The sequence below is a fragment of the Ochotona princeps genome, chromosome 16, assembly GCF_030435755.1.
Source record: "Ochotona princeps isolate mOchPri1 chromosome 16, mOchPri1.hap1, whole genome shotgun sequence".
Taxonomy (NCBI): domain Eukaryota; kingdom Metazoa; phylum Chordata; class Mammalia; order Lagomorpha; family Ochotonidae; genus Ochotona; species Ochotona princeps.
Window position 1 is genome coordinate 27,405,975 of NC_080847.1, and position 25,628 is coordinate 27,431,602.

General features: G+C 50.5%; 1 protein-coding gene across 3 annotated transcripts in view; it reads right to left on the bottom strand.

Moving 5' to 3' along the window:
- Positions 1-25,203, bottom strand: part of NOD2 (nucleotide binding oligomerization domain containing 2) — a 39,541-nt gene extending 14,338 nt beyond the window's left edge. Inside the window, exons 1-4 of one of the 3 annotated variants that reach the window (XM_058673992.1) lie at positions 25,139-25,203; positions 19,137-19,603; positions 10,454-10,559; positions 4,291-6,106 (exon numbers count right to left, since the gene is read on the bottom strand). In XM_058673992.1, coding sequence (XP_058529975.1) covers positions 4,291-6,106; positions 10,454-10,559; positions 19,137-19,595 — 2,381 coding nt within the window. In that variant the 5' untranslated portion in view covers positions 19,596-19,603; positions 25,139-25,203. Of the gene's footprint in view, positions 1-4,290; positions 6,107-10,453; positions 10,560-19,136; positions 19,604-24,706; positions 24,999-25,138 lie in introns of those variants that run through there. The other 2 variants (XM_058673991.1, XM_058673993.1) reach the window with 2 other exon arrangements.
- Positions 25,204-25,628: the final 425 nt, after the last annotated feature.

Genomic DNA, 25,628 nt, shown 5'->3' on the forward strand with positions numbered 1-25,628 from the left:
AAGCAAGCCCCCTGGGACCCTCCCCTTGAGCCAGGATTTCCCAAACTCACCAGATCACAAGATCACCCAGAAGCTGCCTTAAAATATCAAAAAATCAAGCCAGCTTGATTTCGCAACTTAGTCCTTGACCCAGGTCCCTCCCCCAAAGCTGGCCATTCTGTATGACCAGGACAGGGCCTAGGGATTTGCATGCTTCAATGTGCTTCTTTATACTCAGGCAAACTGGGGAGACCCTGCACAAATGGTTAACAGTTCAGGCTCTGGAGTTCCCCAGCTGGCAGTTTTGATCCAGATTGGAACTTGCAGGATTGCCAACTTCACCCAGCCTGGCACACCCAGCCCTGTGAGTACCTGGCACAGCTCAAACTCCCCTGTACTCATCATCAACAACATACTAGGAGCATTTTATGTGCCTGGCACTGCTCTCAGTGTCTGCTACCAGGGGTGTCTTTGCTTCCTCACAGCAAAGGGGTGATCCTTATGTCTGAGAGCAAGGAACGGTGGCAAGACAAAGGAAGGGGCGTCGCCAAGGTTGCACAGCACAGAAATGACTTGAACTCAGATGGCCTGACTCCAGCTGCCACCCCTAACCACGACTTGCTGAGGTCTTGAACAGTGACTGTCAGCATGCATGTTATGTGGCCTGTTCGTGGACACGAAACCAATCCTGAAGGCCCCAAGCAGCATATTTAAGATGGAAAAAGGAGAGAGCAGAATGCATGAGTTAACAAGGGAAAGTCATTTTTGTAAAGCTTTTGTTTCTATTTTACATGCTGGTACTGTGTGTGTGTGTGTGTGTGTGTGTGTGTGTGTCTTACTGTGAGTCACAATCAGAAAACTTTGAAAGCCGTTATCCTAGAGTCACAGAGCTGAGATTCCCACAAACCCACATAGGGGACTTTGTATGTGGGGTTTCTTCAAGGCTGAGGGTTTCAGTTGGCATGGAAACACTTCAAGTGGAAGAGATGGAGCGTGGTGCCACGGGAGAAGAGCCAGTCCCCCTGCCTTCCTTCTTCTCCCTCCCCACCCCCATCTCTCTGCCCCCTTCTCATACATACACCTAGGAAATGTCCATGCGGCAACTTCACAGCTTTCTCCCTTCCCTCACAAGGATGGCAAATTTTACTGCGCCCATGGTATAGAGCAGAATTTGGTCAAGGACCAAGTTGAAAAACCAAGCTGGCTTCCCACGGACAGGGAGCTCCTCACAGCGTGAACTCTAGGCCACTTATGCCAGAGTCACTAAGGATGTGCAATATAAACACAGATTCCGGGCGCCCCCACCCCAGACCTCCCTAATGGGACTTACTGGAGCAGGGGCAGACAGGGATCTGTATTGCAGCAAGTACCTTTACACGCTATAGTCCGAGTATGGTAAGTTAGAACCAGGCTAGCTGTTAACTTCCCTCACAACAGATGCAGACCCATAGCCTCTGCCTAGACCTTCTGCACCCACAGGCATCAGGCAAACATTGTCAAAGGAGGAGTCATCCACTTGAGAATTCTGCTGGTTCTGGTGTCCTGTAACACCGCAGGGTAATAACACTTGATATCTCAAAACACCCAAGAAAAGGCCCCTGATACAAAGACACGGTGAGTGTTTGGAGGAGAGGCAAATGCTAATGACCCCTGATACAGTCACTCTGGACTGCACGCATGTATTGAATTATCATGTTGTGGTCCCTGCATGGCACACACACTGAGTCGGTTCTTTAGAAACAGTCCTAGCAAAACACTGCAATCCTGTTGAGGACCGTCCAGCTCCTTGAGGTCCAAGGACCCCTTTGGGAACCTTTATAGACTATGAGTCATTTCTATCTCCTGGGGCCAGCATGGTGGCAGAGCAGGCTGATCCTTCACCTACAGCGCCAGCACCCCATATGGTGCCAATCCACATCCCAGCTGCTCCATTTTTTAATTTTTTTAATTTACTTTTATTGGAAAGTCAGATTGACAGAAGGAGAGACAGAGAGAAAGATGGTCATCCTCTGGTTCATTCCCCAAGTGGCCTCAATGGCCAGAGCTGAGCTAATCCAAAGCCAGGAACCAGGAACTTCTTTCCGGGTCTCCCACATGAGTGCAGGGTCCCTAGACTCTGGGCTGTCCTCAACTGCTTTCCCAGGCCACAAGCAGGGAACTGGATGGGAAGCGTGGCCGCTGGGACACAAACAGGTGCCAATATGGGATCCTGGCATGTGCAAGACGAGGACTTCAGCCACTAGGCTAGTGCACTGGACCCTTTATCTCTCCTCCCTGTAAATATGCCTTACAAGCAAAATAAATATATAAATCTATTTTAAAAAAATAACTCCAAAAGATGGGACTGCAAATCTCCCAATCAAAATATCATGAGTCTTTCTCCTGGGGAAGTTGAGGATCGCACTAGCTGCCTTCCTTTTCCCAGGCAGATCCCTGCTCTGGATCCCAGCGGGGCTGGGCTGCATCAACAGGCAACCGCCCTTTCCTCCCGGATGGATTCAGCCAGTGAGGACAGCCACAGGAGGCAAGAGTCAGGGCAGAGAGGGGGCTGGATCCCACCACTGCAGGTGGCTGGACCTCAGCGGGCCTCTCCAGCTCCCTTCTACTCAGCCATCGAGTGCTCCCCCGGCCCCCGCTGCTCCTCTGCCCCGACCCACTCCCCAGCCGTCAAGACCCCAGTCTCCTTCCTTCTCCTCTTTGTTCTCCCTCATGCTTTGGTCCACAGCCCCTTTACTAAACTCTCCTCGAATTGCCCAGTTCAAGTATGGCATCTGTTTCCTCTAAGATCCCGACAGCTATACTCACATTCTACACTAGTTGAATGTGATATCCATATTTTATGTATACTAACTAAAGGGTACTCACAGAAATGGAATGGAAAGTTCATACTGTGCAAAAAAAGAAAAAATAACAGATATGCATGCATAGTTTTTTTCTTCTTCTTACAAGCATTTTCAATGAAGTTTTTGAAGGCCACCTCAAATGCATGGATTTCCAAAAGCTTTTACACCCAAGAGGACTCATGTTTTCATTTCGCTGCCCAGGAACCTCCAGAAGGGCTCCCATCAATGTTAAGCATTACATTTGACACATACAGCCATAATGACTCTGTCCGGGCTAACGAGCCTTGGCCCAGGTTCTAGCACAAATGCATGTGTTTGTTTCATGGGGGAAAATAGCTTGCTGCTTTGCAGAGAGCAGGTGTTCCCTCCCTGTGTATTCAAGGACAGGCTTCTCCTTGCCTGGGGTCCCTGAAGGTCACCTGGGGGTAACCTCCACGTCCTAGGAAGCTGTGAATAGATTTTTCACTTTAATCTTCAACTTCTGCTTTCTCACAGGTTCTTAATCAAGAGCAGGATCTCCCCCATTCCATGCAGATGGGAACTGGGGATCCTCTCCGACCCCAGGATGTGGAGGGAGGGCCCAGAGCTCAACAGGACAGATGTTCCCCAGGGCAAAACTGGTTCTCAGGCAGGGCACCAAAGGCGAGCACAGGTACTACCAAAATCCTACTTGGACGCCTGTCCTCCCTGGACAGAAATTGCTCCAACTTTTCATCTCCCTGGAATTCCCACCTCGCTGGGATTTTAAAAACCTCTAATGGGGTCCAAAGTCATCTCTGACTTGGGGCAGCTCCAAATACGGGCACATATTACATGAAAGTGTGTACACGAAGGACATCAGCGAATGGCTGATTCGCACAAAGCAGGACATCTGCAAGTGTCTTCCTGGTACTTTGTGAAGCCCAGCATGATCATTTCCGATGTGACCTGAGCTGCTTCAGGTCTCTGAGGCTCACAGCACAGATAACAGCGACAATCCCATCCCTGTTTTCAGTCCAGGGAGGTGCAGGAGGTGAGAGAAAGTCATTCTAGAAAGGATAGCACAGGGTTTTCAATTAGGGAGGGTGATTGGTGCCTCGAAAAACATGTGTGGGAACATGAAATGGAAAGATGAGTCTATTTCGGTTCAAAATGGAAAGATGAGTTTACTTTGATGCAAAAAAAATTGAAATCCATGCATAATGAGGAGAGAAAACAAATTCAAGTAAAATGCCTATCATGAAAAAAATCTGTGCATGGGTTTCAAAAATGTTACATGGCAAAAATACACTGATCTTCTAATTCCTTTTTTTTGTCCCCCAACAAAATCACGACATGCTGAAGCACTTCGAACAGGACCGCCGCGACAGGGAGAGACCTGGTAGTGCCCCAGAACTGGGCCTAGCCTGCCTCTCTGGATCCCAGCTCAGTAGTCCCACACCCAGGAAGGCCCCACCCTGCCGGGCCAGCCACACCCAGCAATGCTCACTAGAGGGCCTTGCAGGCACTGAGGCATGGCAGCAGCTGTTCCACACCGATGTCGCCCACCGAGTTGTAATCCAGCTGCAAAGCCACAGGTCGCCGGAGGTGCCGGAGCACGAAGGCCAACGCAGCACATTCAGTGGGGCCCACATTGCAAAATGTCAGCTTGAGGTGCTCAACGTTCAGGCCACGCACGGCCTCCCGGGCCAGTCGCTCCTCCTGCATCTCATAGAGGCTCCGGATGAGCCAGATGAAGCCGGGCATGGCATGCATGCTCTTAGCCTCTCCTGGCACGGCGGGTGGGATGGACTGGAAGTGCTTGTGGAGGCTGCGGGCCAGACACCAGCGGGCACAGGCCTGGCGCCGCATCAAGGCCTTCTCGGATGCCTGACACTCAGCCAGCAGGCCCCGGTGCTCCCGGGAAAGCAGACCAGCCAGGAAGGTGGCTGTGATTTGAAGGTTGTGCGGCTCGGCCTTCTGCAGCAAAGCTGCCACGGTGCTTTCCCTGGGCTCTGAGCCTTGGACACACAGCCTGGGCAGCAGCCTGGCCAGTGGTGAGCTGCCAGGCCTGCCACAGTGGAAGAGGTATCTGAGCGAGTCCGAAGGCACGTCAACACTGAGCACCAAGTAGAACGCGGCAAGAAAGCACTGGAAGGTGATGTGCAGGAACTCCAGGGGTGCCGTACTTCCTGGCACAACACTTTGGGCTTGCACCAGGAAGCCAAGAGAGATGTCCTCGGGGTTGACCTGCGCTGCCTGGAGCTGTTGGGCTGAGAATACATAGCAGCACATGCCCAGGCCCCAGAGAGCCAGGCGGCCGAGGTGCAGGAGGGTGGGGAGTCTGCTTTGAAGCAGGCTGGGGCCCAGGCCCTGGGAGGCCGAGTCCGGCAGGGAGGCATGCAGCAGGAAATGTTGCAGGATTAGGAGGTACATATCTGTGGTGGTCTTTGGGGAGCCCCCATCCCGCAGCAACAGTTCCTGGTGGCATTTGGACACCATCCACGAGAAGACAGGAAGGTGGCACAAGCCGTGCAGGGCTGAAGTCGTTTGGAGCAAGTGGATGAGGCGATCTGCCACTCCGGGCTCACGGTGGCACTTCCTCAGGTACAGTTCGATGCCCTCTTCCGAGAAGCCCTTGAGGTTGAACTCGGTGCGAACGTACTTTCGCAGGAACGCCGACACCGCATCCGGACGGCTGGTCAGTACCTTGCGGGCATTCTTCAGCAGGTTGCCTTGCAGCAGGTTGAAGAGCAGAGTCTGGATGGATGTGGGGTCTGTGGGAGAACAGTGACGTTCCCGGTCCGTGAACCTGAACCTGAATTCATCAAAGCCATCAAAGGTCAACAGGACCCGGTCAGGGTGGTCCAGGAGGAACTGGAAGATGTCCTGCTGACCCATATCAGGCCAGCAGCAGTGTTCAAAGAGCAGCGTCCTTACAGACAGCGGTCTGGCCACACACTGTAGCTGCCGGCAGCTAAACGGGAAAACAAAGAGAAACTCCTGGAAGTCCCGCCCTGTGGCCCACAGCAGGTGCAGCTGCTGCAGCAGCGTGCTCTTACCACTGCCTGCCTCACCCACCACAAGCACCGTGTCCGCATCTTCATTCAGGTGGCTGTGCGGGCTGAAGAGCTCCTCCAGGCCCAGGGCAGCTGGGCTGTTGTGCAGGCATCCAGTCGTGCCCACCTCCGTCCTCACCTCCAGGGTGTTCTCTGTGTATATATCCTCCAGGCAAAGGTTCTCCGCTCCATCGTAAGTGCTGAGGAAGCGAGACTGGGCGGCCACAGTGGTCCTCAGCTTGGACATGTACTTCTCACAGGCCGCAGCTGGGAAACAGAAGCAGCAGATGTGGGATGTGGATGGGAGAGAAGTACTGCACACCTGTCCTACCTGGCTCCTCCACCCCCTACACTGTGGACGAGGAGGATCGCCAAGGACCCTTCCAAAGCCTGGGTTCCCCACCCCCCTGCAAAGCGGATGGGATGGCACCCATGGCCTTCTAGAGTATTTACATGAATGAATGATTCTTAGCACAAGATAACAATGAAAGGTAAGCACTCAAAGCCCTTCCGCAGTCACTATAGTCATTACCGACATCAGAAAGCACACAGAGGGCTAGAGGGACCCTGGGCTGTGGACGCCTTTCTGGGCACAGTGGCTGGGGAGCAGCTGTACCCAGGGCCTCTTTCCACTTTATTTAAAGAGACACAGAAGGTGTAAGAGCTTTGGAGACATTTCCAGAGTCAGAAACCTCTGAACATAAAACCTGGGCCCACCATCTCCATGGACAAGCCACTAGCCCTGCTGGGATACAGGTTCCTTGTATGCAATAACAGGTAAAATTCACACCTCAGCGAATTACTTCAGCAGACAGTGAAATAAAATTGGAGTTCAGAAGACTATCTACGGGATCCAGCATGGTAGCCTAGCGGCCAAAGTCCTTGCCTTACACGCGCCAGGATCCCATATGGGTGCAAGTTCTAATCCCTATGGCCCCGTTTCCCATCCAGCTCCCTGCTTGTGGCCTGGGTAAAGCAATCAAGAATGGCCCAAAGCCTTGAAACCCTGCACCCATTTGTGAGACCTGGAGGAGGCTCCTGGCTCCTGGCTTCGGATCAGCGCAGCTCTAGCCGCTGCGGCTGCTTGGGGAATAAATCAACAGACAGAACATTTTCCTCTCTGTCTCTCCTCCTCTCTGCATATCTGACTCTCCCTTTCTGTCTCTCCTCCTTTATGTATATCTAACTTTCTAATAAAAAATAAATAAATCTTTTTAAAAAATGAAGACAATCTAGGGCCAGTGTGGATTAGCCAACAAACTAATCCTCCACCTGCAAGCACCAGCATCCCACTTGGGCACTGGTTTGTGTCCCAGCTGCTCCACTTCCCAGTCAACTCCCTGCTTGTGGCCTGGGAAAGCAGTAGAGGATGGTCCAGGTCCTTGGGACCCTGCACCTGCATGGGAGACCTGGAAGAAACTCCCGGATCCTGGCTCCTGGTTTTGGATTGCCTCAGCTCTGGCACTCTCGGCCATCTGGGGAACAAACCAGCAGACAGAAGATCTTCCTCTCTGTTTCTCCTTCTCTCTGTAGATCTGCCTTTCCAATAAAAATAAATCCTTAAAAAATGATATTTGGCAGTCAATATATCACAAAAAAATAGAACTTATTATTATTGTTAGGGAGAAAGGTAGGCACTACAACTGCCCCCACCCCCGCACCCACCACACGTCCTGATCCCCGGAATTTGCAGTCCCCATCCCGGATGGGACTCTGTAATGCAATGCCACCAGAGACCTGGAGATGGGGAAGCCTGTTTGGCATGGGTGTGCCAGCCCTGGAAGGGCTCAAGCCCAGAAGGCACTAGTGTCAGGCACTTGGCCTTTACTCTCTGATCCTGCCAGTACTTCCACATTGAGCCCATCATCATCCTAAAACCCCAACTTTAGCAAACCACTTCCTGAGTCACAGTTTAGTTCCCCTTTCAAGAAATGGGGAAGTGATGCTCCAGAACCCTGAGCTGGGAGGACGTCACCCCACTGCAGCTTCCCCACCCCCAACTGAACTCCTTCATCTTGAAGGCCAAACCGCAGCTTTCAGAGAGCTCCCCTGAGGCCAAGGAAGAGTCCCTGAACCTGTGTCTTCTCTTTGCTTCCAGAAGGTAAGGAACATGGTTTGCTTTCTCTGCCCTTCCCCCAGGAGTACAGGACATTTATCCCCACATATGCTTTAAACACCTTGGTTATCCATGCATGAGAGTGTGCTCCAAAAAGTTCAAAAAGTTCAAGGAAAAAAGTATATTATGAGAAAATGGGTCAGTGTGTGGCACAGTGAGTTAAGCTGCTGACTGCGATGCCAGCATCCCATATGAGCACCACTTCAAGTCTCAGCTGCTCCACTTGCCATCTAGTTCACTGCCTAGAAAGGCAGCAAAAAGATGGCCCAAGTCTTTGGGCTCAAGCATCCACACGGGAGACTCAAATACAGTTCTAGGCTCCTGGTTTGGCCCAGCCCCAGTTGTTGTAGCCATGTGTGGAGTTATTCAGTAGATGGAAGTTGCGTGTGTGTGTGTGTAACTCTACTTTTCAAGCAAATAAATACATCTTTAAAAAGAAAAATATGCATAAACTTTAATCATTTTTGGTACCAAAGTAAATACAGCTTTTATGCCCATGAGCCTTCTAAAGTATGTATATATCTTCCCCTCTAATATGCTGATTTTCTGTAAGTTTCCACCCATCACCAATGATAATGACATTCTAAAAATAAACAAAAATAAACAAAAATATTTCTAATTTTCAAGAGAAACAAGTACAGCTCAATCATCCCCTTTAGAAGAATCCTGTAGCAAAACAAAGTGCTACACTATCCGAAGGGCCTGCTGTGTTTGATCATAGCAATAGAAAAATGCTAACTACAAGAGGGCAGGGTGGCACAGTAGTTTAATAGGCTAATTCTCAGCTTGCCAGTCCCAGCATCCCATATGGGCACCGGTACGAGTCCTGTCTGATGGTTTGAGTTTCCTATTTATGACCTGGGGAAGCAGAGGAGGATGGCCCAAGGCCTTGGGTCCCTACACCCAAGTGGGAGACCTGGAAGAAACTCCTGGCTCCTGGCTTTGGATAGACTCAACTCTTGGTGTTATGGCCTTTTTTAGGGACCAAACCAACACATGGAAGAATTCTCCCTCTTTCTCTCTGAAATTCTAACTTTGCAACTAAAATAAATAAATCCTTTTTTTTTTAAAGATTTTATTATTATTGGAAAGCCGGATATACAGAGAGGAGGAGAGACAGAGAGGAAGATCTTCCGTCCAATGTTTCACTCCCCAAGTGAGCCGCAACGGGCCGGTGCGCGCCGATCCGATGCCGGGAACCAGGAACCTCTTCCGGGTCTCCCACGCGGCTGCAGGGTCCCAAAGCTTTGGGCCGTTCTCGACTGCTTTCCCAGGCCCCAAGCAGGGAGCTGGATGGGAAGTGGAGCTGCCGGGATTAGAACCGGTGCCCATATGGGATACCGGGGCTTTCAAGGTGAGGACTTTAGCCACTAGGCCATGCTGCCGGGCCCTAAATAAATCCTTTTTAAAAAGATAAAAAAATACAAGAGCTGAACTGTGCACCATGCTGGACACTGGGCATCCCTATGTCATGCACTCACGTCCATACCGTAATCTTACACAAGAGTGTGTGCATCCAAATGTCACACAGGGTTTCCTCAGCCCTGCCACAGGCCAGCTCGCTGTGTAGGGGCCATGGCCCACTGTGATAAACCCATCTGACAGCACAACAGGCCTTTGGGGCTGCTGAGGTCTCCCCACAGAGATGTAGGGATAACACTCGAAAGATGCCAGGCTCTGTTATGACTGGCAATGTCTTCTACCAAGAAAAGAGAAAGTGCAGGAGGGGACGGTTTAGTACCACACTCATCCTCTCCTTCGTCATTCAGTCTGCTGAGCCATGAAGTAGAATAGACTCCTACTTCCCAGGCTTGCAGTGAGGGGCCGTGGTTGTCTACAAGGCACCTGGCAAGATGCGCCTATCAGAATACCTGTTTTACTCCTTGGCTGTTCTTCTGATCCAGCTCCCTGCTAATGTGCCTGGGAAGGTGGTACAAGTTCTTAGGCCCCTGCCACTCTAGTGGGAGACCAGGATGGAGTTCCTGGCTCCTGGTTGATGCATCTATTTGGTTACTAAACCAGCGGATGGAAGATATCTCTGTCTCTCCCTGTCTCTATGTTGTTCTGCCTTTTAAATAAACAGGCACATCTTTAAAAATGCAATGATGGAAGTGTGTGATGTTAGCTGCTAACTTGTTTCCTGCGGCACCTCTTGGTGATAATGCGATCCACTCTCCTGTGAGTTAACTTTCACTATTCTTCACCATCCAAACTCTCATTCTCTATCCCATAAAGAAGTGCAAACAGTTTTTGAACTGGTCTGGGCTCTCTCAACCCCTACAATTCAGCTACATAGTACCAGAAACTCGGGTATCCAACAGATTTAGAGAATGTGGCACCCTCAGTGCCCATGGTCACCAAGTCAGGAACCAGAATGGCTTGGGCAACACATTGGAAAACCCAACAGACATCTTCCCAGGTGCTAGGTGACATAGGTTCCGTTCTTGGCCATGAACCTGGGTCAAGTTCCTTTCCCTTCCCTATGAGCGCATACATACCATCAAACGGCAGGGCCGACGAGACTGGCAACTCCTGAACATGCTGCAGAAGGAAGGCAGCCAATCCATTTGCCTTCACTGTGGCAAGATCCAGCAGCCTCCTTGCCTGTGAGGAAAACAAAAGTCATGATTTTTCCAGAAAGGCTATTGATGGGATGGTGTCAGAGAGCTTCTACTGAGCACAAGGTAGGCATCCCTCATCTGAAAACGCAAAATCCTAAATGGTCCAAAATACAAAACATTTAGAACACCAACATGACACTGCAAGTGGAAAATTTCACTCTATGAAAATTCGTATCATGTGCCAAATTATTATAAATATTGTATAAAATTACATTTGTGCTATGTGTACAAACATAAATGCCACAGGTGTGTGTGAATTATAAATGAATGCTGTGTTCAGACTTGAGCCCCAGGACAATGTTACCTAACTGTGTATATGCAAATATTCCAAAATCCCCCAAGGAGTCAGAAATCCAAAATCTTTCTGGTCCCAAGAATTTTGATTAAACAATATGTAATCCATATCATAATTTTATAATCTCTCTTCTACCACAATAAAAGGTCAGGAAAGAAAGTGAGGGGGGAGGGGATAAGGGAAACCCCAGAATCTATGGAAATGTATCATAAAATAATAATTTTTAAAAATGTGAAAAAAAGAGTGACTACCTTAAAAAAGTAAACAACACAAAACCATACACATGCAGAGACAGAAAAAAAAAAAAAGATTCTAGAAACAACCTTTGAGAAGAGATGGGATTCCATCGAACGCCATGGCTTGAGTCCTTGAAGATGAGCTCTAGCTGAGATAACTGAATTTTCTCATTTCCAGTCTGAACTGTTCCACTGCATGTCAGTGTTATACATTGAACCACCCTTGTTCCATCTCCACATCCAGGCCACGCCTACAGCATTTCTCATCTCTGCAAATGTCAATGCCAACATTCCAGGCACTCAGTCCCAAAGTTCTGCAGTCACCCATGCAGCCTTGGCCCTGCAATCCATCTCTATGTTCTGTTACTTCTGTCTTTCTCGTGAATCAATAGAAATATAGTGGCATGCACAGAGGCAAGCCAGCCATGTAATTTCAAATCTTTTCACAGCCCCAGTTTTTAATGCAAAGAGACTGATGAATTTTAAGTGTGCAGGTATGTTCTATTGAACCCAAGATACTGATGCTATTATCATGTCAATGTGTGAACAAGGTCAAAAATTGGCTAAATATGCTACCTTCTTTCATATGAAATGTGTGCTGTGCCTTGATTTCCATGTGGAGCAGCTGTATGTCAAGTAGTCACAAGTGGTCAAAGTCAATACATTGGCCAGGTGGTTCTAACGCCCCAACACTTAGCACCTCTTTGACCACCATGTTGCTCCATGCCACCATCGTCACTCATGTCGAAAATGACAAAGGCCACCAGATTCACCTCCCTGCCTCCCATACCTTATTTTCAAAGCCACAGCCAAATTATAACCCTTTACAACAAATCAAGTCACCTGACACCTTTCCTGTGACAAATGTCCCAACAGCATCTCCATTTTCTCAGGGTCAAAGCCCAAGTCCACTTGTCAGATTCAAGAACTAAAACCAACAGAAATCCCTGTCTGAACCCGGGTTACTTGTCTAACTTCACCTCTGATGCTTCTTGTCTTGGCTCACTCCACTCAGCACCTACCTTTGGCTTCCTAAAAGTGGCAGGCAAGCTCCAGCCTCTGAGCCACGGCTTGGGCTGTACCTTCTGCTTGCAATGCTGTTCCCTGTTCTCAACCCCCTCACTTAAATTCCACCTTCTCCACCAGCACCCTCTGACTATACCAGTTAAAGGTGAAATCACTTACCCCCACATCTGTCACAAATGCCCACTCCCAACCCCCCATGTTTCCTCTCTGCGGCTCATATCTCCTTGGAACACACTCTGGCTTCGGTTTCCTGTCATCCTTGCCGCCTACGGCAGGAGCATCTCCAGGACTCCACGGCTGGCTGGCTCATGGAAGTCACCCCACACCCTAGAAGAATGTCTGGGACAGATGAGGTGATGCAACAAAAGACAGAAAACAAAAACACTAAACATTGGGAAGGAGCCTGGAAGATTCCAGAAAGCCAAATGTTAAACCAGAAATGGAGCAGGTAAAATCCACATGGCATACAACCTAGAATTCGCAGAGGTTTCTGGAACCATCTGCAATAGGTACCTTTGGGGCCTGAGGACAAACTAGAATAAGGCCTGAACCAAAGTGATGTATAAACCAGAACTCTAGCTTCTCCAATCTACTCCTGCCAGCCAGGGCCAACTGTGAAGATTAAAACCCTGGAAGTGTAAAGGAGGCGGTCCCTGAATGTGAGACCCTAGTCACAGTTGACCAAAGTGAATATCACACCCTAAGCATGGGCTTTAACTGAGCAAGTACAAAATAGACACTAAATGCTGATACCTCCCAGCCCTCCCACCCCCTGGGGTTTTCAGACCTCTAACATTCAAAACCTTCCTCCAGGGCAGGAGGGCTGTGGGCCACTCTAGCAACCTGCTCAACATCAGGGGAAAACTCAAAAGACATGCCACGGCCATTTCCCCCAGATGCTCACAGTGACGCTGAGGGTGGATAAATTTCACCTGTGCACATCCACAGTTGAGTGTGAAGTTCTTAATTCCAGTGATGAAAAGATAAGCAAGGATGATCATATATGCTCACAGAAAGCATCCACTACAGGAGCCAGAAGCCAAAGAAGGCGGAAAGGGAAGGAGTGATTTGGAGAATAAAAAGCTCACGAGGGGAAAAAAAAAAATCTTACCAAACAAGAATACCCAGTTCCTCGGGCCAGTGCTATTGCACAACTGGTTAAACCACTGCCACTGTTAAACGTTGGCATCCCATATGAGGGCCAGACTGAGTCCCAGATGCCACATCTCCAATCCAGCTCCCTGCTCATGTACCTGGGAAAGCAGTGGAAGATGATCCAAGCGCTTGGGCCCCTGCACCCACGTGGAAGACTCGGTTGTGGTTCTCTGGGAAGTAAACCAATACATGAAAGAACCTACCCTCCCCCCGTGCCATAACTCTGCCTCTCAAATAAATAAATATTTTTTAAAATCCAACTATAACCATGATCCTGAAGTAAAAGAGATACAGCATCCGTAAAACTAGAACAAAATGCTGTCATCAGGGGCCAGCTTTGCGATACAGCACGTTAATCCCACCTGCAAATGCCAGCATCCCATATGGGCACTGTCTTGTGTACCAGCTGTCACAATTCTGACCCAGCTGCCTGTTAATGGACTGGAAAAAAGCAGCAGAGGATGGCCCAAGTTCTTGGGTCCTGACACCCACATGGGAGATCTGGAAGAAGCTCCTGGCTCCTGGCTTCAGCCTGGCCTAGCCCAGCCCCAACCATGGCAGTCATTGAAGAATGAACCGGCAGACAGATGAAGATCTCTTTTCCTCTCTCTCAGTAACTCTGATCTCCAAAATAAATACATGCATTTTTTTTTTAAAGATTTACTCATTTTGGGCCCCGGCGGCGTGGCCTAGCGGCTAGGGTCCTCGCCTTGAGCGCCCCGGGATCCCATGTGGGCGCCGGTTCTGGTCCCGGCAGCTCCACTTCCCATCCAGCTCCCTGCTTGGGGCCTGGGAAAGCAGTCGAGGATGGCCCAATGCATTGGGACCCTGCAGCCGCGTGGGAGACCCAGAAGAGGTTCCTGCCTCCCAGCTTCGGATTGGCGCACACCGGCCATTGCGGCTCACTTGGGGAGTGAATCATCGGACGGAAGATCTTCCTCTCTGTCTCTTCTCCTCTCTGTATATCTGGCTGTAATAAAATGAATAAATCTTTTTTTTTTAAGATTTTATTATTATTGGAAAGCCGGATATACAGAGAGGAGGAGAGACAGAGAGGAAGATCTTCCATCCGATGTTTCACTCCCCAGGTGAGCCGCAACGGGCCGGTGCGCGCCGATCCGATGCCAGGAACCAGGAACCTCTTCCGGGTCTCCCACGTGGGTGCAGGGTCCCAAAGCTTTGGGCCGTCCTCGACTGCCTTCCCAGGCCACAAGCAGGGAGCTGGATGGGAAGTGGAGCTTCCGGGATTAGAACCGGCGCCCATATGGGATCCCGGGGCGTTCAAGGCGAGGACTTTAGCCGCTAGGCCACGCCGGCGGGCCCAATACATGCATGTTTAAAACTCTATGAAGAACAGTAAAAACAAAGAAAAAACCTTGCTCTTGCAAACTAAAAGTATACTGCAACAATGAAAATTTTAAGTTTAAAGATGAGGATGCCATTCAGAAGCTAGAATAAGAACACAATAGAAAAGTGAAGAAATTACAAGATTAGCAAAAAAACTTCTTATATTTAAGTAAAGAGTGAATATTCCATAAACAATGAAGAAAAAAAACACAGGAAAAGATCACCAAGAACCTACTCAAGAGCATTTCCTAGGACGTAAAGATCTTAGTTTCCAGGGCCTGGTGTGCTGGCCTAATGGCTAAAGTCCTCGCCTTGCACAGACCAGGTTCCCATATCGGTACATGTTCGTGTCCCAGCAGCCCTTCTTCCCATCCAGCTCCCTGCTTGTGGCCTGGGAAAGCAGTTGAGGACAGCCCAGAGCCTTAGAGCCCTGCTTCCACATAGGAGACCCAGAAGAGACTCCTGGCTCCTGGCTTTGGATTAGCTCAGCTCTGGCTATTGCGGCCACTTGGGGAGTGAATCAACGGACAGAAGATCTTCCTCTCTGTCTCTTCTCTCTGTATACCTCACTTTCCAACAAAAATGAATAAATAAATAAATCTGAAGAAAAATGTTAGTTTCCAAATTCAAAGAATCTCTTGGGCAACTAGCACCTAAGGCATACACCTGAAATCTTAGAATGCTGAAGACTAATTGAAGATCTTACAAGTCTTCAGGAAAAAAAAAGTGGTTTTAGAATGGGGGACTGGCATTGCAGCACAGCAGGTAAAACAACCACTTGTGATGCTGGCAATCCTAAATGTTCACCAGTTGGTGTCCTGGCTGCTGCACTTCCAATCCAACTCCCTGCTGGTGCACCTGGGAAAAGCAGCAGAAGATCGTACAAACATCCCTGTCTTTCTCTGTCTCTCTGCCTTTCAAATAAATAGATTTACTTTGCTACAGACTCAGAGGCACTGACGGCAGTTATCCCCAAGGTATCTGAGCAAGTGTGTCTCCATCATGACCCAGGATCATTTCCTCTCTCAAAGTCTACTACCTGAGTTAGCTGAGGACATCTGCTTCCCCCGATAGCCGTGCTCAGCCTTGACCTACCCCCGGGAGCTAGAACAGCCTAACCAGACCACTTCTGACATCGCGCCCGCTAGATGCCAACATGTAACTCACCATCCAATAGTGATCCCTGTATTTCCCTCAACTCAATCATAAGCTCATCTACCAACTTCCCAGTGGGACCTTTGTAACTCCCAGGTAAGGCACTAAGGCTCTGTCCAGCTTCCATGACCTGGCAGCCTTCCCATAGGAAGGAGCTATTGGCCCTTTTTTTATTATTATTATTAATTACATTGCATTAAGTGACGCAGTTTCATAGACCCTTTCTTTATATAGCTATGCTTGCTTGCCTTGCAGCACAGGCTTTCAAAATAAAATACCATATTGTTTGGGAATTTACTTTCAAATAATTAAGCGGTACTAAAAGTATTTTTAAAGCAATAAGATGGTGGGCATCCCATTGGATAACACATACCTAATTCAGCTGCATTTGAAAGAAGGACCTGGGTAATGTTTAAGGACCTGGGTAATGGTGACCCTCTATTTCTAACCCTGGGTTACGGGAGAACATTTATGCCATACATATGAAATGTACACACTTTCTGTAGCAATGGTACATTTCCCAGCAGGAATAAGTGTTTAAGTTAATATTGTGGTAGCAGCCAAGCAATTGCAAGTTCAGTCTGACACCTCAGCCCATCAGCTTTAGCAGGTGCATGAGTCAGATGGGCAACTGGTATCACAGCTGGTGTTGTCACTCTCCTATTTCCTAACAACTGTTACACCCAATTGAGCAAGTTTGCCGCACCAAGTTTCCACATTTATTATGGACGGGAGTACATGCTTTGGAGAAAAACAAGCCCAGATTCAAATTTTAGCTGGGTTGTTTCCCAGAGCCTTGACTTGGGCCATTTTCTTGCTTTTATTTAATCTGAAAGGCAACTAGAGGTATTTCCTATCCATTGGTTCGCTCCCCAAACGCTGGCCAGGAGTAAGCCAGGCTAAAACCAGGAGCTGGGAACTCACTCCACGTCTCCCACATGAGTGCCAGCAGCCTGGCTACTTAACCATTGTCTCCCAGGATGCATATCAGCAAGAAGCTGAAATCAGGACCAGAGTTAGGACTCTGGGCACTCCAATACAGAACACAGGCACCCCAAGAGATGCCTAAACCTGGGCACTACAGTACAGAACACAGGCACCCCAAGAGAAGCCTAAACCTGGGTGTTCCAATACAGAACATAGGCACCCCAAACAATGCCTAAATCTGGGCACTCCAACACAAAACACAGGCATCCCAAATGATGCCTAAACCTGGGCACTCCAATACAGAACACAGGCACCCCAAGTGATGCCTAAACCTGGGGACTCCAATACTAAACACAGGCATCCCAAGTGATGCCTCAACCCCTATGCCAAGTACACACCCCTGGGCTTAATTCTTTAATTTGCATTATGCTTCATTCCACAGCATTTTTCCATCCTCAACCTGAAACCAATGAAAACCATTTCATTACAGGAAATTAAAAGATCAATTGTGGGAAGACATGTTAGTTGGACATATACCAAGTGCCACCTACAATGAATCAGATGAACAGCCCCTTAATGATGGCCATGAAATTAGAGAATAACACAATGCCAGAGCTCAAAGGAGGGTGAGCCAGAGAGAATTAGACTATAAAACTTCGGCATCAGGCTGTGCGGTCCCTTTGAAATCTCCTATAATCCTCAGACCCAGAGTCCACTCCCCTCACACCCAGTCTCCATGTTCAATGCTGCTTGTTGCCATCTTCGCAGAGCTCTCTAATGATGGATTCTTAGTTCATCAGAATTCAGTCTTTCTTCCTTCTGAATCAGAGCATTTGAGATTATATCTTTCCTTCCATGTTCTACTTTCGCTGTATCCTGTACACTTGGATAATAATTCTCATTATTACATGGTTCTGAGTATGTTCCAATTTCCATTATGATTTCTTCTGTGAGCCACAAGCTATCCCATTTTTTAAAGATTAATTTATTATTGGAAAGTCAGATTACAGACAGGAGGACAGAGAGAAGGATCTTCCATTCACTAGTTCCCGCCCCAAGTGGCCGCAATGGCAGGAGCTGAGCTGATCCAAAGCCAGGACTTAGGAGCCTCTTCCAGACCTTCCACATGGATGCAGGGTCCCAAGGCTTTGGGCCATCCTTGACTGTTTTCCCAGGCCACAGGAAGGGAGCTGGACAGGAAGTGGAGCAGTTGGGACATGAACCGGCCCCCATATGGGATCATAGTGCCTGCAAAGCAAGGATTTAGCCAGTAGGCTAACGCACCGAGCTCTCATTCTCTTTTCCTCACTAAGTCGAATACTTCAATTCATGTCCTCCTTCCTCTGGTCCTGAGAAATCTAGGCTTCCTTCTACAAACTCCTCAGAGCACTGGGATCAGACTACACTGCTCAGCATTTGATCGAAGATTACCAGACACAAGCATTTTGTTCCCCACATGGATTGACTTTGGTCCTCAACAGACCCTGAGAGACACCCATGTAAGCACGGTAATCTCACAGGTGGTGCTCATGGTTCTGCGTGCCCTAGTGATAGGCGCCCACATAGTACCTGCTCTGGAAATACTTAGCCACCAGAAGCCAGTTTTCCATCACACCTGGAGACTGGGGAGCTTACTGTATCAGTTTCCACCCAGCCTCATCTAAACTGACTTGTACAACAACTGTGTTTTCAAAAAGCCAACAAGGAGAGGATATTGCAGCTCCACAGGTTAAGTTACTGCCACTAGTTGGGATGTCCACATCACACATTTAGGAGCCAGCTCCCTGTCCCAGCTACTCTGGTTTTGATCTAGCTTCTTGATAATAAGAGTAGGAGGGGGCACATGTTGGGTCTTGTACTTAGGCCCCTGGAACCCCACATGGGAAACTCAGAGCTGCTACTTTCTGACTTTGGCCTGCTCCCATCCTAGCTGCTGTGGCCATTTAGGGAGTGAACCAGCAGATGGAAGATACTCTCTCCCTTCCAAATAGATAACTAACATTAAAAAAAAAAAGACGAGAAAAAACAGGCAGCATAGTATACAAGCTGAGAATATCCTTGACATTGGAAATGCCAGTAGTGCCTGATGATATTAACAGGCTGGGATATTAACTATGTGCCAGGCACCCTTCAAAGCATCACACAAATCAACTCATCGACTTCTCCCCAAGCTTTATACTTTCATACAGAAGCCTGAAGACACAGCTCTACCCAGCACCACCCTGACTCCAGAATCCAAGCCCTTGGCCACAATACCACACTGTATTCCATTAGAAGGGCCTACTGCCAATCAGCAGAGTGACCTGAACCTGCCTGCCTTCCTTTTTGGAGAAGGTCACCCAGTTACCTCACAGAGCTGCTTTCATGAGGACCCCTATGACTGCTACTGGCTTCCGTTGGCCAGGATGGAGAGCCTTACCCTCTGGGATGATGTGAAGATGGGCAACCTGATTTCATCACACTCGTACTGGCTGATGAAGCCCTGCTCCCGTGCTAGGTCGAGCACGCCTTCCACATGGCTGTAGAGTCTCCTGACGATGGCTGGCCGGTGATTCTGCAGGTCCTGGGCTGGGTGGAGTGAGTGGGGGTCCCAGCAGCCATGCAGTTCCGGGCACCTGCTGTTGTCCTGGGCTTCCTGGATAGCCGCGATGAGCTTCTGACAGCCCCAAGTGCCCTTATTCCACACAGTGTCCAGGAGGCGCCTGGCCAAACAGGACAATGGCTGGCCTAGGAGGCGGAGGCCTTCATAGTCCTCCCAGGAGAGAACTTCCCATGACAGCAATAAGTCCAGGATGTTCTCAAAGCCCTCCAGGGACCCTGAAACCAGCAGACCCACCAGCTGGCTCCTCTGTGCCTGGAAAGCCTCTTGTGAGCACATTTCACAACCTGCAAAGAGAGTACGGTCAGTACAGGATCTCTGCAGAGGCCTGGCAAGGGGCGGGCCACAAGCCAGTCCCAGCCAACTTGGTCCTGGTTCCAGCTTCGGACAGTATCCAAGACAAGGTTTCCATCGCCCTGATGTGTACACTGAGATGAGGGGAGAACAAGAATATGGCTCAATGCTCCACGGAAAGGTTAAAGGAGCCCAGGATTCAACCAAGACCCCTGCCTCCTGGGAGCATGCTTGAGCCTTGGTTTGAGAAGCTTAAGGCCTGGGGTAATGAGGAGCAGCATCTCCCAAGGAATCGAGGATCCATTTCTCTTCAAGGCTGGGTGCTGATGGTCTTCCAGTCCAATCCTGATTGAATTCAGGCCCCGGCAGCTTTAGCAACAACTAATGTGTACTAAGTATGTACAAGTGGACCAAGCACTATTCTAAGTGCTTTTCCTATGTGAATTCATTTAGCCGTCCTAACCACTCAAGCAGATGCAATCATCAGCCCCACTTTACAGATGTCAAAATTGAGGTACCAAGCGGCTGCACAACTAGATAGACTAGAGCTAAGATTTGATCCCAAGTACTGCAACTGTAGAACATATGATTTAATTCTCTTATAGCTGGGTTCCCCACAGTGGCTTTAAACTTACCCTGGGACACTTAACCCCCCCAAACTGTACAAGACCCCAATCTAAAAGCCACTGTTGTAGTACAGCAAGTTAAGCTGCTGCTTGCAATACCTACACCCAAATAGTAATGCCTGGTTTTAGTCCTGTTTCTGCTTCTGATCTAGCTCCCTGCTAATGCCCAGGAGGCAGCAGGTGATGGCACAAGTACTTGGCTCCTTGCCACCCATAGGGGAGACCCAGATGAAGTGCCTGGCTCCTGGCTTTGGCCTGACCCAGCCTAGGCTCTCGGGTGTTTGGGGAGTGAACTAGCACATGGAAGACATCTCTCTGTCTCTCCCTCTCTCGCGCTCTGTCACTCGGTCTTTTGAAAGTAAATGAATAAAACTTTAACAACAGCAACATAAAGATACCAGCTTCAGTCGTCTGAGAACTTAGCAGGAGTAACCTCCAGGAGTTTCAGGCAGAGGGTATCTCACAGTCTCCCTGATTCTGCAACAATCACAAGCTCAGGCACAAAGGCTTGGGACTTCCCAGAGAAAGCGAAAGTGAAAGGTATGGGTTGGAAAAAGAAGAGCACCGCCTGCCACTGTCTACACACCAGGGACATTCCAAGACACTCAAGGCGGCAGAAGCCGAGGCCTGGGGACTTTGCATCCTTCCGGTTGATTGCTGGACATTTCTCATTCCTGCTTGGCGAGGCTGGAGCCTGGATCTTATTCACCCCATCTAAGGCTGGCACCACATTGGGCCCAGGGCAGGCAGGGTAAGAACGCTCATGAGCCAAAAATCCAATCTTGGAGAGGGAGAAACACATATGGCCGAGGAAAGCAAAGGAGAAACCTCCAGCTCACACAGAGGCTGGAGGCTTTGTGCTGACCACAACGGGAAACAGAGGCAGCTCTGGAGGGAGGGCAGCCCCACTACAAAGGTCGATGTGGATCTGGGTGTAAGAGAGCCCTGCAAGCAGATCTCCTCCCCATGCCCACCTCCCAACAGAGGGGCCAAGCGGGCGGCAGGGTCTGGGGCACAGGAAGGGGTAAGATGGAGCTCTGGCCTTGGCCTTGGCTTGGATCTCAGCTGTGGAATATCAACCTCAGGTGCAGCACCAGCACCTCCCCTCCACTGACCAACACCCCTCCCCAGAATCTTCCTATTCTCCCTCGGAAAACAGCCTCAGAAAAGGATCAGTACTTGTTTTAGACCCAGTCTGGCAGAATTTCAGAAGATTGAAAGTTAAGGTCGGAGGAAGCCCAGGGACAGGACACCTGCTCTTCCCTTCTTGTTGGGAGGGTTTAGACCACACTCTGCATCAGGCTTGCAGGAACAGGCACAGCCAGGCCGGCTGTGGGCTGGCCCTGCTGGGAAGCCAAGAGCCGAGTGACCTTGTACCAGGATTGTTCATAGACTCCACCTCCAGGGGAAATCCACAAAGAATGGGCCAGAAGCCAGAGCTAGCCAAGCCACTGAGCAAGACCATTCTTGTAAGTTCTAGCACAAAATCTTGTGCAGCCAATGTGCTCCATGCAGAAAGGTGATATGAGACACACCCACAAGCAGCTATGCCACAAGGAAGCAGGGCCCTATGTAAACACGTCAAGGAGCTAACGACACTGACAGCTGCCACATGGGGCACACCCTAGTGACAGCAGGGTTCTGCCGATGCAGGAAGGGAGAGGCAGGCCCAAGCCATGGGTCTGACTGTTCTGTCCCCACACTTCCCAGCAGCTGGATAGTCCTAGCCTCAGCTGGTTTTCTGGATTGTGAGTAGGGAGAAGGCCCCAGGACCAATTCACCCAACCTCCTGGGGAGATGAGCCTGGCCTTGGTGTTGTCCTCATTCAACAGCTCAGGAAGTTCCTTGTCATGTCTAGCTCCTCGTTTCTCCTGCTTAGTTTACACTGAGAAAAAGGCAGGTGGGTCTCCACTGAGCACCCATGTCATGAACGCCACCCCTGCAGTTCTTCTCGCTCCCGCATCCCTTGCCAGATGTGCCTGTCTCACATGAAAGGCATCACTCTGTTTTCACCGTGTTCCCTTCTTCAGCTGTGGAGTCCCCCTGCTCCTCCCCAGGGTGCGGCTCAAGGAAGGAAGGGGCACTTGGTTGCTGAAACAGAATTTACGTGGGTGCCCCCTAGTTGGCAAGCTCAGGCCAGAGCCCCAGCACCTCCCTTCCCCAGCTTCAGGAAGACCTCAATTCCCAGTTCTCACCTTGCTTGCTCTACCAAACACACTTGTCCTAACTGCTCCCGCCATGCTCCTTGAAGCACTTCCCTTGTGGCCATCCAGGACACGTCCAGCTGTCTCCTCTTGTCTCCCTGGCTGCTCTTCCTGTCTTCTTGGCTGGCTCCTAGTCTGGGTGGATGGTGCCTCCACCCAGAGATTTTTGGTTGGGCCTCATCTCCATCACTCTCTAAGTGAACCCACCTGCTCCTACAGCTTGAAACACCAGATACATGTGGTGAGCCCCATGTATTTCCAGCCCGCCTCCAATCCTTTCCAAGTTGAACTCATTCATTGTCACCAGGGTGCCTAAAGGGCATTTCAAACTCAACAAGCACAAAACAAACCGTTGATTTGCCATGGACAGCTCCCAGCCCAGCTGCTTGGAGCACAAATGTCAGCCATCTTTCTAACTTTTCCTTTTTTTTTTTTTTTTTTTTTTTTTTTCTAGGAAGGAGATACAGAGAGAAAAATCTTACATCCACTGGCTCACTCCCCAAGTAACCCACAATAGCCAACAGCCAGAGCTGAGCTGAACCAAAGCCAGGAGCCAGGAGCCTCTTCTGGGTCTCCCACGCGGTTGCAGGGTCCCTAGGCTTTTGGGCCGTCCTCAATTGCTTTCCCAGGCCACAAGCATGGAGCTGGCTGGGAAGTGGAGCAGCTAGGACATGAACCAGTGACCATATGGAATTCCAGTGTGTGCAAGGTGAGGATCACTAGGCTACTGTACCAGGCCCAAATCTTTCACTCCATCTTCCCCTGCATCTAGATGAGAAAACACATCTCCCATCCCCCACCCCAACCCAGCCCCTCCCATCTCCCATCTATTTACCCCATCACAGCTGGCTGGACTGCCAGACCCAAGATCACAGTAGGTGCTCCCAGCCCTGCAGTTCTCCTATTTCCTTCAGAGTGAAAACCACAGATCTTCAAGGCCCTGTGTGATGGCGTCCCCTTCCCAGACTTTCCCCTCTGCATTCCTGTTCTCCCATGACTGCCCATGCCACACCTCACTCCCCCTGCACCAGCCACATGGGCTTCCTCTATGGACCCAGGTCAAAGCAGGTGTCTGCTACTCGTCATGCCTCTGCCTCAGGACCTGCGTACAAGCTCTTCCCTCTGCAGGGACACTCTCCTGTCCGCCGGGGACTCAGCCACACCTAACCTCCTCAAGACTTCGCCCAGCTGTCACTGTCTGCAACGGGCCCTCCCTGACTACACTGGAGAACATTTCAATACCCTGTTTTTGTTCATGGTACTTCCCACTGCTTGACCTGCCACTTAATTCATCGTTGCCTATTCCTTTCCACAGTAAGCATTTGACAAGAGCTGGGAGTTTTCCTTATTCTTCCCTTCCCAGAGTCTCATCCAGGGCATGGGTAAAGACTGAATGAATGCAAGAAGTGGTTTCTCCTGCACAGCTCCTGAAGGCAGACCCGGAAGCAAGGGATAGAATGTACAACCCACAGGGGCTGGTGGTGGGTGCAACAGTTCCAAATCCCACATGAGAGCGCCTGGGCTCAAGCCGCAGCTGCTCTGCTCCCAATCCAGCAACCTGCTCACGCACACCTGAGGAGGCAGAAGATGACATCTTGGATCCCTGTTCCCCCCATCCCCCTCCCCGGGAGGAATAAGGATTGAATTCTAGCTTCCTATCTTCAGCATGACGCAGCCCTGCCCACCAAGGGCATTTGGGGAGTGAACCAGCAGGCAGAACATCTCCTTCTGTCTTCCTCTCTCCCTCTTAAATAAAATGAAACTAATCTTAAATATCTGCAAGCCACATAGGTCAGCCACCGTGTCAGGAACAAGTGACCTGTCCCGAGGCACATGCAGGAGGGGTTACTCTGCCCTAGGAGGGAGATCCGAGGTATGCTTTTCCCATCCAAGAAACACAGACGGTGGAAGAGACCAAGCCACAACCCTCAAGGCCCCCAGAAGCCATGGGTGAGGACCAGAGGGGCTCAGCAAGGGGGAAAACACTCTATGGAGTCAGTCCTGCAGTCTCCAGCCCCTACCCAGTAACCTGAGCCCCTCCCCTGCGGGTCAAGCTACAGGAGGGTCCTTCCACACCTGACCAGAAGGCTGCTCCACCGCCTTGAGAAGAGAAGCGCCTGGCAAAAGGCGCGATGGGAGGCGGGGGGGGGGGGGGGGGGTTGGCAGGTGGGTCCTGAGGCGACCCACCTGCGCAGCTCATCCGCGGGTCCCAAATTGGGCCTGACACCCACCACGGAAGAAGGAGCAGCCACCAGACTGGGCTTACCGGGCAGCAGGTGGGCTTAGAGATGATCCAGGCGGACTCACTCTCCTTCACCGGCATAGTGAAGGGGGTGGGGAAACGGAGGTCCCCGCCGAGCCCTGAAACCGGACAAGCCTCCGCCTCTCCAGGCGAGGACTCCTCACCCGGCAAGTTCCCGCTCCACAGTCCTCCACGGCCCGGCCCCCGCCCTCAGCCACAGCCTCTCAGAAGTTCTTGCCACGCCCCAAGGCGCCCACCTCCTCCAGGGCCACCGCCCGCCGGCAGGATCCCCAACACCACCAGCCTCCTTTCCTTCCACCGCCTCTTTACACTCCCCTCACCCCCGGGAAGTCCCTGGGGGAGACCGAGGCAGCGCCTCCCGAAGCCCAGCGGGTCCAAAGACAGGGTCCTCCGTGGCGCGCAGCCGTGGCGCCCCTGCCGGGGCAGAGCACTCACCGCCAGCCGCCGGCGCCCGCACTCTTCGGCCCGCGTGGGGCCGCGACTCTGGGCTGGGGCGCCAGGATCCCGCCGGGTGCGCGCTCGGCCCCGCCCCGGACCCCGCCCCCACGCTCTGCCTACTCTGGCCCTTCTGCCTGCCAGGCTGCCACACACCTTCCTGGGCCCCTTGCAGTCCCCGCAGCGCCAAAGACTGACTCACCTGGGACTAAGAGGGACAGCTGGCCAGAAAGAGCCCGGGCTGCCTGTGGGTCAGAACGGGCACACACACACACACACACACACACACACACACAGTTAAATCAGGAGCTGGGAAAGCTCTGGGTCAGCACCCTGTTAGGGATCGGTAAGTCCTGGGTCGTGTAGGGCATTCCCTTGGGGGAGGGTCCCCGAAGTTGATTGATAGAAAAATAATGAAGACAACTGACATTTGCATAGGACTGAGGCAGTCAACCCTACAGCCAGGATATGTGGAGGGTCGTTATCACTC